The following is a 14,024-nucleotide window of genomic DNA, read 5'->3' as shown; positions in this document are numbered from 1 at the left end:
GAAATGGTTTTGGCGCTTTAATTCATTATAACTGTCCAATTTATCATAATCAGGATGAAAATGTCAGTTTTATAACCTATCTCCAACAGGATCATGCATAGTTTGTAACTAATACATCCCAGGTGCTGTGACCATAATTATCTACAAGCATTCTGAATCTCTTCGTATTCATCAATCACACACACACGATACCTCCATGACTCCGTATTAGTAACGGGTAACGCGTAGTCATATGATATGGATTGTATATAAATATTCATATTTCATGTAGTTCCTACGTCACATAATATCCGTAAGAACCGTAAGTATTATTATACAAATAATTACTCTTGACGATGTCAATATGTTAAAACATGACCTGAGGACCCGCCCCTGATTTCCGTGAAGACACACGGCCGCCTGACGGTGTTGTCACTATTTTCAACCAACCAATCAAACCACGGCCTGGTTGCAGCGAGTAGGAAACTATCGAGTGCTCTGACCAATGAGCGCTCAAACGGCACTACTTCTCATGCAACACCTGCTTAAGCATGGTTTTGTTTTTGGTTGTTTGTTGTTTAACGCCGCATTCTGCAACATTCCAGCTATATGAGGGCTGTCTGCAATTAATAAAATCTGGACCAGACAAGCCAGTGTATAAACATTATGAGCATCGATCTACCAATTTGGGATACGACGACATGCATCAACAAAGTCAGCGAGCCTGACAACCCGATCCCGTTAGTCGCCTCTGACGACAAGCATGGGTTGTTTTCAGCCTTGTGGGTATGGACTCTACATACAGATTCATTATCAGGCAACGGTAGGGCTGTCAGTGTTCAGATAGTGTACAGCCTTACGCTTCATGAACATCGAGACGTGACGCATGTCTCAAACTTAATCAGGGATAATTAGAGATAACCAACGGGCAGCACATCCTGGAAGGACAAAGGGGCGCAAACCGTGCCTAACTGTTTTTTAAAGTATTAATTATCAAGTTATGTGTCTATATCAGTGTGTGTGAGTTTGTTGCTGACGCCGCACTCAGCAATGTTCCAGCAATATAGCGGCAGCCTGTATATAATCAAATGATTGATATTACAGGCAATGATCCACGTCGTAGGGGACCCGTGAAGATGCGGGTTAGAATAGGTCTTCAGCAACCCATGCTTGCCGTAAAAGGCGACAGTGCGTGTCGTACGAGGCGGCTAACGGGATCGAGTGGTCAGGCTCGCTGACTCGGCTGATGCATGTCATCGATCCCAATTGCTTGGATCGATGCTCATGATATTAATCACTGGATTGTCAGGTCCAGACTCGATTATTTAGCTGGAATATTGCTGAATGCGGCGTTAAACAACAAACCAACCAACCAAGGTCGTAGGGGTACAATAGTATGCAAGTCACCAAGCCGGACCACCCGATACACAAATTCGCCTCTTACGATCAGCATATTTCGCTGGGGACCAAATCTAAACCTGAGTTCCCATCGGAGTATTACATTATTTCGCGTTCAGTGTCAAGTGGACAAAAATACATAACTACATACATTTTCATAACCTGTTTCATTTTATTACGAATGTACAAACATATTTACATATTTATACATATATACATATATACACGTATATACAAACATATGTTTAAAAACAACTGGCACGAGATATTTATTCGCACACCGGTCCAGTCCCGTCTTCAAAGTCTTCCAAAGAACACACACACCTTTTGCGCTGTTTGATGACCTTGAGTCTCGTGGGGTCCGTGCATAGTCGGACCTTCTCCTTGACCGCTGTCCAGACGTCCTGTTCCTCAAGGCCGTCCGGTGTCCGACTCAGTATGACCGTCTGTATGTTGGAGAAGTCGCACCTCCCGCCCTTCCTGACGTTGTAGCAGAACAGCACAACGGCGTAGTTCATGTAGTCGGTGTCGATCACATGGTGATAGTACCCGGCATCGCGGAACACGTTACTTCCGGTTGAAGCAACGCTGATGTTGAAGAGTCGACGGATGCACTGATCTTCGTTTCTGTGAACACCTGAAACAGTTAGTGAGTGATGTTTTACATCGATGTCACGACCGCTCTCGGCGAACATATATTTGTCTTTTTTCCCCCTCTTTCCCTAACCTGACATATCTGGAAGAACACCCCTCTCCATTCTTAAAGAGCTGCGTAGTTCGGTCTGTGTGGCAGTCCCTGTAACCATGGTTCAAGTCTCTCCAACTCCATTTTTATCCCCCCGGCATATAATGCGGGGGGATATAGCGATCAGCCAGTCTGTTTGTCCGTCCGTAATCATTTCCTTTCCAGAATTCGAAAACCATTCAGTGTATTTGATCGAAACTTGGCAACTCTATCAGGCACATACTGAAGCGGTGCCTTTTGATATTTTGGGATTTTTCTCATTTTTATTTTTTTAAATTTTTATGGAATAAAGTTGGACATAGACTCAACTGGGGATGGGGTTCGTTTCCAGGGCAGAATTCGAAAACCATTCAGTGTATTTGATCGAAACTTGGCAAATCTATCAGGCACATACTGAAGTCGTGCCTTTTGATATTTTGGGATTTTTCTAATTTATATTATTTTTAATTTTTATGGAATGAAGTTGGACATACACTCAATTGGGGATGGGGTTCGTTTCCGGGGCAGAATTCGAAAACCATTCAGTGTATTTGATCGAAACTTGGCAAATCTATCAGGCACATACTGAAGTGGTGCCTTTTGCTATTTAGGAATTTTATAAATTTATATTTTTTCCCTTTCCATGGCAACAAGTTGGACTTAGGTTCTATAGGGTAGAGTTCGTTTCCGGAGCATAACTCAAAACCTATTCAAAACTTTCTAACAAAACTTTGCATGTCTATCAGACTCTTGCTGAACTGGTGCCTTTTGCAATTTAGGAATTTTATTATTTTTTATTTTTTACGTTCCCATGGCAACAAGATGGATTTAAGCTTTAATATAGGGTGGGTTCACTTATGGAGTAAAACAAATAAACTGTTAAATATTTCCTTGCCAAACATTGCATGTCTATATATATGGTGCCATTTGATATTACGGAAGTTACTAAGTTTTAGAAATGTTAATTTTAGAATTGGGCTAAAAGAAATGTTGGGTCACTTACCTGGTTTGGGACCATAACGTGTTAAAATGGGCGGGGGATATAGATGACTTTGTGACTGTACACTTGTTTAGTCATTGTTTCTTGTAATTTGTCATTTGTTTGCATAAAAAAAAACCACAGAATACAGAATAGCACATTTACTTGTGGTTACTTTACAGACAGCTGCCGGGGGATATGTCATCTTTCTGATGACTCTTGTTTTCTAAGAGTTCAAGTATCATGTATTTAATCTGAGATAGTTTCGTTGATATGTTTGGGTGTTTTTGTTGCCGCACTCAGCAATATCCCAGCTATATGACGGCGGTCTGTACATCATCGAGTCTCGACCAGACAATCCAGTGATTAATATTAGGGGCATCGATCTACGCAATTAGGATATGGTGACATGCATCATCCAAGTCAGCGAGCCTGACCACCTGATCCCGTTAGTCGCCTCTCAAGACAAGCATAGTCGCCTTTTACTGCAAACGTGGGTTGCTCAAGACATATTTTATCCCGTCAAATCTAAGTTATTGATTATCTTAAGTACACAAACAATGTCCCAGTTTCACATACTGGAATAATTACGTCTCAGTATCACACACTGTTATGATTACGTCTCAGTTTCACACAGTGTAATACTTACGTCTCAGTTTTACACTGTGGAGTAATTACGTCTCAGTTTCACACACTGGAATAATTACGTCTCAGTTTCACACTGTGGAATAATTACGTCTCAGTTTCACACTGTGGAATAATTACATCTCAGTTTCACACTGTGGAATACTTACGTCTCAGTTTCACAATGTGGAATACGTACGTCTCAGTTTCACACTGTGGAATAATTACGTCTCAGTTTCACACACTGTACTAGTTACGTCTCAGTTTCACATACTGGAATAATTACGTCTCAGTTTCACACTGTGTAATATTTACGTCTCAGTTTCACACTGTGTAATATTTACGTCTCAGTTTCACACACTGGAATAATAACGTCTCAGTTTCACACACTGGAATAATTACGTCTCAGTTTCACACACTGGAATATTTACGTATCAGTTTCACACTGTGGAATAATTACGTCGCAGTTTCACACTGTGGAATACTTACGTCTCAGTTTCACACTGTGTAATATTTACGTCTCAATTTCACACTGTGTAATATTTACGTCTCAGTTTCACACACTGGAATACTTACGTCTCAGTTTCACACTGTGGAATACTTACGTCTCAGTTTCACACTGTGTAATACTTACGTCTCAGTTTCACACTGTAATATTTACGTCTCAGTTTCACACTGTGTAATATTTACGTCTCAGTTTCACACTGTGGAATAATTACGTCTCAATTTCACACTGTGTAATATTTACGTCTCAGCTTCACGCTGTGTAATATTTACGTCTCAGTTTCACACTGTGTAATCTAATTTGGTCGTAAGGAAGTTCATCGACTACCAACAACTAATTTCAAGTTTCAATTATTTCAAACATAGATCTTGAATGATAACACGTCCATGAACATAGTCTAACGAGTTATGGCAGCGCACGCTTGAAATGTTCAACAGGCTTACAGTAAGCCGGATATAGAAATGGGTTTCCACGAAATATTTAATTACAAAATAACTATCTAAAATCTCTGCTTTTATCAGATTCCATCTTACGATTCCCGCTATATCATACGCATGTGTTTATGAATCACTGTTAAATAAATAGATTAGTGTATCATGCCCCACCGGTAGCATCCGTCACAAACACATGCAAATGCAAGTCAAATGTTCACCTTAAAAAAACACGGGAAGTCAAAATAGGGAATTGTGTCGGACATCATTTGTCATGACGGATTTGCAGTGCAACAAATGCAGCATACTAACGTCATATACAGAAGAAACAGACTCTCGGGGTGTGAGATATAGGAAACTGAGTGAGTCGCATGCATTTTTAATCTGCTTTCTAGCAACATTCCAACAAGATGACGGCCAAAGAATGGGCCCACATACTGAACCCATGTGGGTTCTATGGCATGGCAAATGAACGCTTGGCTACCCCTATCACAAGTGTGTGTGGCTGCTTGTACTAGTCTTATGCCGGTTTATAGTGTCAACCCACTGAGATATCATTCCGCAGTTTAACATGAAAACCTGCACTTAGAGGCAGTGTACAGACTCCGAGCCGAGTAGTCCTTATTTCCCCGTAATGCAGAGCACGAGGCAGGGTAACAAAAAGTACCATCTTTTAACGTCTTGTGGTATGACGCTGCCAGTAGATCCAACCACCGACCTTCCGCTCTGCGGGAAACGCTCCATACACTACACCACGGAGGGGGTCACCCATCTTATGACAAGCATGGGGGGTACTAGTGTACCCTGGACTCCCCACGGTAGAACAAGTATGGATTAAGGTTCAAGTCGGCCTTTATTCCTTATGATATACAGTAAACTACGTTTATAACGAACGCGCTTATAACGAACTAACGGATATCAGGAACATATGTTTTTTGTCCCGACCATTTGCTGTACATATGCTGTATATGCTTATAACGAACTACGGTTATAACGAACTAAAATTAGTGGTCCCTTTGAGTTCGTTATAACCGTAGTTTACTGTACTAGTAAATACCCAAAGTGTCTCTGGATCAAATGGTAAATATTTAGCCTTACCCGACATATGAAGCTGACATGCCGTGATATAACTGATATATTCACTTACACCAGACCCGTGAAAATCCGGGATAGAATTGATCTTCAGCAACCCATGCTTGTCGTAAAAGGCGACAATGCTTGTCGTAAGAGGCGACTAACGGGATCGGGTGGTCAGTGTCGCTGACTTGGTTGAAGCATATCATCGATCCCAGTTGCGTGGATCAATGCTCATGATGTCAATCACTGGATTGTCTGGTCAAGACTCGATTATTTACAAACCGCCGTCATGTAGCTAGAATATTGCTGAGTGCGGCGAAAAACAACAAACCACCCAACCACTTACACCAATAAGTCACTTTATCATACACACGGTCACACTCACCTACTGCCACTGTCCACGTGCTGGGCGTGCCAGGGGTGTATATATACATGGATTGCACGTCAAACACGTGCACCCACCGCAAGCCACTCCAGAAAAAGTGCGTGGCGAACCAGTAACCTTGGAAACGGTACGGATCAAGATCGGCCTTGTCTTGACGAAAAGTCTCCGTGCAAAGTTCTTGATTCTCACCACTGCCATGAATAATGAACTTCAAGCACAGAACCACTTGCAGCTGAAACACCCTGCACATTGAAAGAGCCATTATGTGATTTATGCTGTGCTAAATGGTTCCCAGTGATAAATCGTCTTCGCTTGTGTCGAGCAGGTTGCGAGAGACCCACACTGTTCAGCTTCGTGTCGCCTACAACTGATCCCAATTCACGTTAACATATTTTGTATCGTTCACTGACGACGATTGTGTACACATCACTGGCAACGTGAGTAACAGTACGACACAAGCCTCTGTATGGTGCAAACATCTCAAGTTCTAAGCCCACATCGAATCACCATTGAAATTTGTAGACACGTGAACGTATGTTTGGATGCAACTGGATTGTGTTGACTCAGATCAATTAAAGGTTAGGGGGAGAAAATATTCGCTGAGCCTCGAAGCAGTGTAAACACGGACGATCTTTCGAAGGCTTCCCGTTCAGATTTTTGTATTTGATTGAACCATGCTAACCAAGAGAATTAACACGATGAGGATGCTGTCAAACATGCGACAGGATATATTTTAACACTACAGGTAGAAATAGCGATGATCTCGTTTAGGATGAACTTTGCGGATGTTGGCAAATGCGGAAGTTCCACCAACGAGATTGTGATAATTGTTGCGGAGACATCGTGCATACATACTAATTTATTGAACAAGGCGCAGAATGGTTCTTTAGAGTAAAACCGCGTTAATCCTGTTGAAATGCACAAATGTTGCTAAAATATGCGAAAAAGGCAGATTTTCAGAACTTCCATTTGGAAATCTGATAAGGAGCAAGTCCGAAACCCAAGATGTTTTTTACCATATGTTTGTAATGTTTGGTGTACTTCGATGAAAAGATGTTTGCTCATGTTGAAATATTAGAAACGCTTCATGAGAACCTCAACAATCAGCCCCTGACACATGTTAAACTCACCCATATATTAAGTGTTGTACTAACTCCCAAACATGAACGTTGGAATGAACAAAGTCTAGCTCTCATTCATGTGAACATTTCGGGTATGTTTTATGAATATTTCTAAGGTTTTGCTCAATCCTTAAATTATGTGTTATGGGCTAAACATCGCGCCTGTCCTGCGTTGTCTGGTGATTGTCTTGATCGCACACACAACGGAATCACTGGATTGTCTGATCTAGACTCGATTATTTACAGACCGCCGTCATATAGCTGGAATATTGCTGAATGCGGCGTTAAACAACAAACAAACAAACAAACAAAACACACAACGGCAAATTCCCCTTCCGATTAACCAGATCTTGTGGATATTAGTTCCCTTTGAAAAACAACCAATCGGTTTTGTAAAGATGAAGAGATAATTCATATCCGTAAAAACATAATTGTGAGTAGGGGTTTGTGAGACATTTGTAAACGTGTTAGTAAATTCGATGGCTCAGTTCTGTTTGAACTACTGACGAAAGCACCAAATTGATCTTACAGCGTATGTGTGCTGTCACTGTTCTTCTTGCAAGCCTAACGTATTAAAGGGATTTCCGAGTTATATTAAGCATGTTATGAATTTAAATCCTGCAGATATATAGAAATTAGTGGTCCCTTCAACTCTCAACTATTCTATGTACAATTGCACACATGTAACGAGATTCAGAAATAATTACACAACATGGATTGTTCTCCTACATGTTCCAGCTTTATCCTCAGGGAGAAGACAAATAAGACAACACACACACACACGCACACACACACACACACACACACACACACACATATATAAAACACAGTAAAGTTCTAACACTCAATATAGTAAAAAAATAAATGAGTAGAGTGAGTCTCATCCATACGTGGTAAGAGTTGAAAGCGCTAGCCAATCCAAACTGTTCAATCTTACTCCACTCAGTCTTATTTCATTATTACTAATATATATAGTGATGACCTCTTAACTGGACTATTGTTTTATATCTTTTATGCACTTGTCTTTGAAATTATATATATATATATATATATATATATATATAGAGAGAGAGAGAGAGAGAGAGAGGGAGAGATAATTTCAAAGACGAGTGCAAACATTGATCACAGTCAACGTACGTATGTCTGTCGATCAGAACGTGACGGATGGCGGGGACTGCGTGTGACTGCATCCACCGGAACATATAACACGCATCCTGTAGCTACATGTCGGGGCCCTTTGTCATCAGCAGATGATTGTGAGGCGCCACCTCAATGACATTCCTGCAGCACTCACTTGGCTAAGTCGACATGTCACTGTAAAGTACTTCTCATGTCATTGAAACTTTCAAGTCAAAACAAAATTCGAAAATGTCGTTTTCTTGCTGGGACTCACATTGTTCTGCCAAACGTTTGGCGGCTGGCAGCTTATCTGACGGTGCAGAAAAACATGCCCTCACAGGAAGGTGTGTGTCTTCTTGATATCAGCGGATTTTGTCTCGTCAAAGGAGTCCTTGTTTATACTTCCTAAAATAAAATAATATTATTTATGATAATATTTTTCTGAATTTCGTTATCCTGAGTACAGAGATCAAAGGTCATACTGTTCTGTGCTTCAGCAATCCACGCTTGTCGTAAGAGGCGACAAACGGAATCAGGTGGTCATTCTCGCTGACTTAGTTGATGCATATTATCGTATCCCAGTTGCATGGATCGATGCTCATTATGTCAATCACTGGAATGTCTGGTCCAGATTCGATTATTTACAAACCGCCGTCATGTAGCTGGAATATTGCTGAGTGCGGCGTTAAACAACTAACAAAGACAATTAACAAACTGTTGATAATACGCAAATGACATCAATAGTATTGAGTTATCCGAGGCTTTTGTAGGGTTCTACAAGGAATGCTATACTTTAAGTTTTCACAATGTTTTAATGTACCGTGGGATTTAAGCACTATATTTATGTAATATAGATGACGTATTTGGTGATACATGTGATGTATTTACCTTGTCTATATACTATTCTGTACATTTCTTATCAAGACCCGTGAAGATCCGGGGTAGAATACATAGAGAATCGCCGTCATGTAGCTGGAACATTGCTGAGTGCGCCGTTAAACAACAAACAAACAATTCTTATCAAATTTCCTTTCAATTTAAACGTGAAATATCGATACAGAGAACCATGTGCATGGATATTTCGTTAATCCGGAAATTTGATAATCCGGTGATTTCGGATTAATGGGGTTAACTCTTGACAAACCTCTGAAGGTAATTTACCTGTATCCTAGATCTGTCTGAGATAAACAGTAGTCCCCGATCTCGTGTAAATGAAGGGAAATTGTTACAATTCTGCACGTCAATGAAGATCTAGTGTCATCTAGGGCTGATCAAGCGTAGGTTGAGAGATGCGCGTGGTGCGTCTCCAGAATTCTTATCACCTTTCATGTCTTTAGTCGTCCTTCTCATCTCGCTCATTCCTGCAGGTGCAAATAGTATACTTTTTTCACTCTGTCCGGTCTGTATAACCTCTGCAAAGTAAGGGTTGTGGCAATATCTAGAGTCATGGCGAGAATGTGAAGACCGTGTCAGACACTTCAGCAAAGTGTTGCAAGAGATCGGGGACCTACCGTGCAGTATGGGGTAGATCTGAATGTGAGAAACGCTTGTGTAAGTGCTAAGCCTCCTGTTCTGTTGGTACCTTGATCCCCTCAGCTTGACTGTATGTTTCCTCACTTGATCCCCAGGAAACAGACATGCACCTCCTACTAACATAAGAATTTGACGAACCAGATGACCTGTACCTGCATTACCACGTGGTGTAGAAAACATACATTACACTTCGAGGCGTTGTGTAGTGAATGACTAACATTTTATAGATTTTTTCACGGCGTCCTTTGGTTGGTTGGTATGCTGTTTAACACCGCACTCACCAATATTCCAGCTATATGACGGCGGTCTGTAAATAATCGAGTCTGGACCAGACAATCCAGTGATTGATATCATGAGCATCGATATCATTGCTTAAGACCTATCTACCCCGGATCTTCACGGGTTTCGGGACGGTGATATGCCTAATATACCTGTGGGTTGCCACACGTTGTGTAGTCGGGATTAGTCGAGATTATGTTTATCTCATCTTCAGACGGTCCTTTTACCACAAATAAAAATATGTTTTATGTCACTATTCGCCCCATTGAGGGGAAGTTATGCGCCGATGAACTCCTAAAAGGAGAGAAAGTACTTAGTGCATATAAAGAAGAGTATTTGGACATCATAGTTTTAAATGGAGTTGACGAAGAATATAACACAATTACGTTGCCGTGTCGCACAAGTACTTTCGAAACATGTACACATAGCATAGCCCTGGAGGTCAATATTCAGACGTCTTACACGTCTGTAGTATAGTGAGTGAGTGAGTATGGTTCTATGCCGCTTTTAGCAATATTCTAGCAATATCACGGCGGGGAACACCAGAATTGGGCTTCACACATTGTACCCATGTGGGTAACCCGGGACTTCGGCGTGACGAGCGAACACTTTAACCACTAGGCTACCCCACCGCCCCTATCTTTTCAGATGTATTTTTACAACAACAATATGTTTTTATTCCGACCGCTGGCCCTAACTACATTATTTTGTAAATGTACACAAATACAAATACATTTTAATTACCTATATATCCCACGAGGCCTGTATCGTAGGTTACAGGGGTCATAAAACGTATGACTGTTGTACTGTTGGAACGGCCTCATTGATTATACCCATGATTATTTGTGTGTTGTTTTATTTATTCCACAATCAGCAATTTTCACGCTGTATCACAGGGGCCAGTAAACATTCGAGTCTGGGTCAGCCAAAACCGTGTTTAATATTATGAGCTACGTGCCGGGCCGTCGGGGTATAGGACTGTTTTTTTCTGGTTTTGCATCTGAAGCTGTAAAAGACATCTAGTATCGATACAAAATCCCAAATTTAACGTCGTATCGACATTATTTCAGTCATATATATAGTGAACGAAACAAGTTGTTATATCTACAAGCATGTCATAAATACAAAGTTATATTTAAAAGAAAACATATTTTAGCATAACAATATTTTAAAAACGACGGTATTGATACAATGTACGGGTTTGTGGAAGCCACAATGAAGGTTTGTTTTATTTGTTTGTTGTTTAAATAATTGCGCCTTACCAGGCAATCCAGTGATTGACATCATGAGCTTCGACCTTCGTAATTGGCATACGATTCTTCAACCAAGTTAGCCGGCCACCAGATCCCAGTATTAGCCTCTTACGACATGAATAGTCGCCTTTTACGGCAAGCGTCGGCTGCTGAAGACCTATTCTAACCGGGTCTTCATGGATCGCCATAACGAAATATGACTTGATATCAGCTTAGGCGCACACGCTCGGCTCGCCTCAGTCCCCTTTGTAGATAGCGGAAAAACCCGAGTTCACCCGAGTGATGCGCACGGGAACGGAGTGCATAACGTCACAGACAAGAACAATGTCAATGACGTCATAGAATGGATCATCACGACACCCTAGAGTTTTGCCCCAGTCGATAGCAAAACGTCGTCGTGCGCTGTTGTATACTGGCATTCAGAGCGTCATCAACGATTTAAAGTAAAGCTTTCATTGTTGCATTCAGAGCGCCATCAACGATTTAAAGTAAAGCTTTCATTGTTGTATTCAGAGCGTCATCAACGGTTTAAAGTAAAGTTTTCAGGCTTGTCAAGATATCACAAGGTATGTGCTCCTTCAAAGATAATTTTACAACTGCACTTGCAGTGTACACAAATAACGCCAATAATTACCATCAAATTACTACTGACATTAAATCTAAATAAATATCATTTCAAGAGTAAGCTTAATTTCCTGTATGATATAAACAATGAATCATCTCCACAGTAACCAGAATGTCACGGAGAACGGACCAGCCAACAGATCGGGGATCTGATTTCCTCGAACAAGACGTCCGTGGACAGAAATGGCCACGTGACCGCTTGCCCCCGAGACGGAGACAGTGTAAGTTGAGAGAGGGTAAACACATTTCATAACTGAAAAATAAATGTTATGTTTAGTCGTTTAGAAATATGCTTGTATAGTGAAATAGATAAAAAAAAATATACACACTGTCCAGTGGAAGTTCTTGGATTACAAGTAAACCAAATGGAATGTGCGTAGTAAGGGATACTTTAAACTTGACTGAGGCAAGATATTTCCTTGTGGTGTAAACATATAAAATCGTATACTCTATCCTTATCCATTCTTCTTTTCAGATGATCAGTTCCAAGAATTTAATTCTAAAACTAAAGACAACCAAGTCAGGTATATACAGATTGTCTCAGGATGGTGACCTCCTTAACGTGTACCCTATAACAAAATATTTTCACAAGTGTAGCTGATAAATGTGTATGTTATCATTATATCTGTAATAATTTATTCACAGGTGTAACTAATCTAAACTGAATTACAGTTTTCATTTCTCTTCGATACTGGTTCATTTTGTGGCAATTGATTATGAAACGGTTAGTGTACACAGCATGACATACTACAGCTAGTCTTCCTTGCAGTGCGTTGGAGAGACTGCCAATAGAATACTACCAACTCAGTAAGACCAGTCGGGACAAAATTCTGACACACCGCCAGGAAACAAAGAGAAAGAGGCAGATTGGTGGACACCCTAGAGAAGGGGAATGCAACAGGCTGGGCTGGTTCAGGGACTTGCTAGCTGATCTAACGGAAGACCGTCCACTTGTGTCCCAGGAACACAAGGCAACACAGTACCTGAGTGGGTCTCAGGCTCGCCTGAAGAGAGATCTGGGGGAACAGAGGCAAACCGTAGAAGAACTAGAGAGGAAGAAAGAAGAAGAGCTTAGGAAGCTTCAGTTAGTTCCCAAGAGAGTTGGCAGGCAACAGAAGGCGGTGTCTCCAGACATTAAACATCTTAGGAAGGAGACGGTGGTCAAGTCAAAGAATACACCCATAATCATTCCCTCTGCTGAACTTCCGACAAAGAATCATAAGACCTTGAAAACGGTTAAGAAACCTACACCCATCACGCTTCCAGTGATTTCCACAGGGTCAGGCATTTCCAACGATGAACCTGTCTGGGCAATGGCTGCATCTGGGGTTGAGATAAAACAGAGTAGAAGACGACTCGGTTCCAAGGTAGTTCTCTCTCCAATAGAGAGTAAGACCTCAAGACAAAGAAGGGAATAGATGAGACAAAACATGGGCTATGTACTGGATTCTTCCTAATGAGGAGTGCCGGTCGTGATAGTCCCTCTGCGTGCTGTCTCTATGCACGATGTGGGCATATCAGCCACCTCACTACAGAATCACCGGCATCACTGCAGTATTATAACCATTATTGATTGTATATATTGCCTCAGATCATTTGTAACTTTCTTGTTTTCGAAATAAAAAATCTCAATAATCTTTGATGTCTGTTACATTTCAACATCGATTATCATAAGGCGAATCTAGGACTTGAACCCAGGATGAAAGGTGCCATGTCGCCCCTAACAGACACAACTCTGCACAGCAAACTGCAGTGTCATAGTCAACTGGATCACCGGTTCCCACGCTTCTTTGAACAGTGCTTCAATTGTACTAGTGCAAGCTCTATGGGCAGGACAGGCTGGCGGAACCAATGTCCCATCAGGCCTCCAAACAAGTAGAAAAAGGCGTCTCACAAACTTGACACTTGAGCTTCACTGATGTCACAAAGAAGAAGTATTACAGCCACAGCCATCTATACTAGTTTTGTGTTCATCCTTCAAACATTCCTGTCT

The 14,024-nt window shown here is 41.2% G+C and overlaps 2 protein-coding genes across 2 annotated transcripts; one reads left to right on the top strand and one right to left on the bottom strand.

Moving 5' to 3' along the window:
* Positions 1-1,646: 1,646 nt before the first annotated feature.
* LOC139463918 (uncharacterized) lies at positions 1,647-6,364 on the bottom strand. The gene is made up of 2 exons (XM_071245345.1): positions 6,103-6,364; positions 1,647-2,014 (listed from the first exon to the last, which is right to left on the bottom strand). The coding sequence occupies exons 1-2, from the start codon at positions 6,362-6,364 to the stop codon at positions 1,647-1,649; spliced, it is 630 nt and encodes a 209-aa protein (XP_071101446.1).
* Positions 6,365-12,143: 5,779 nt separating this feature from the next.
* Positions 12,144-13,449, top strand: LOC139463722 (uncharacterized). The gene is made up of 3 exons (XM_071244973.1): positions 12,144-12,252; positions 12,507-12,555; positions 12,801-13,449. The coding sequence occupies exons 1-3, from the start codon at positions 12,144-12,146 to the stop codon at positions 13,447-13,449; spliced, it is 807 nt and encodes a 268-aa protein (XP_071101074.1).
* The last annotated feature ends 575 nt before the right edge of the window (positions 13,450-14,024 follow it).

Source organism: Haliotis cracherodii, unplaced genomic scaffold (assembly GCF_022045235.1).
Source record: "Haliotis cracherodii isolate W230 unplaced genomic scaffold, xgHalCrac1.p SCAF_16, whole genome shotgun sequence".
Lineage (NCBI taxonomy): Eukaryota > Metazoa > Mollusca > Gastropoda > Lepetellida > Haliotidae > Haliotis > Haliotis cracherodii.
Note: the sequence above shows the minus strand (reverse complement) of the source record. Positions and strands in the feature narration are given on the sequence as shown.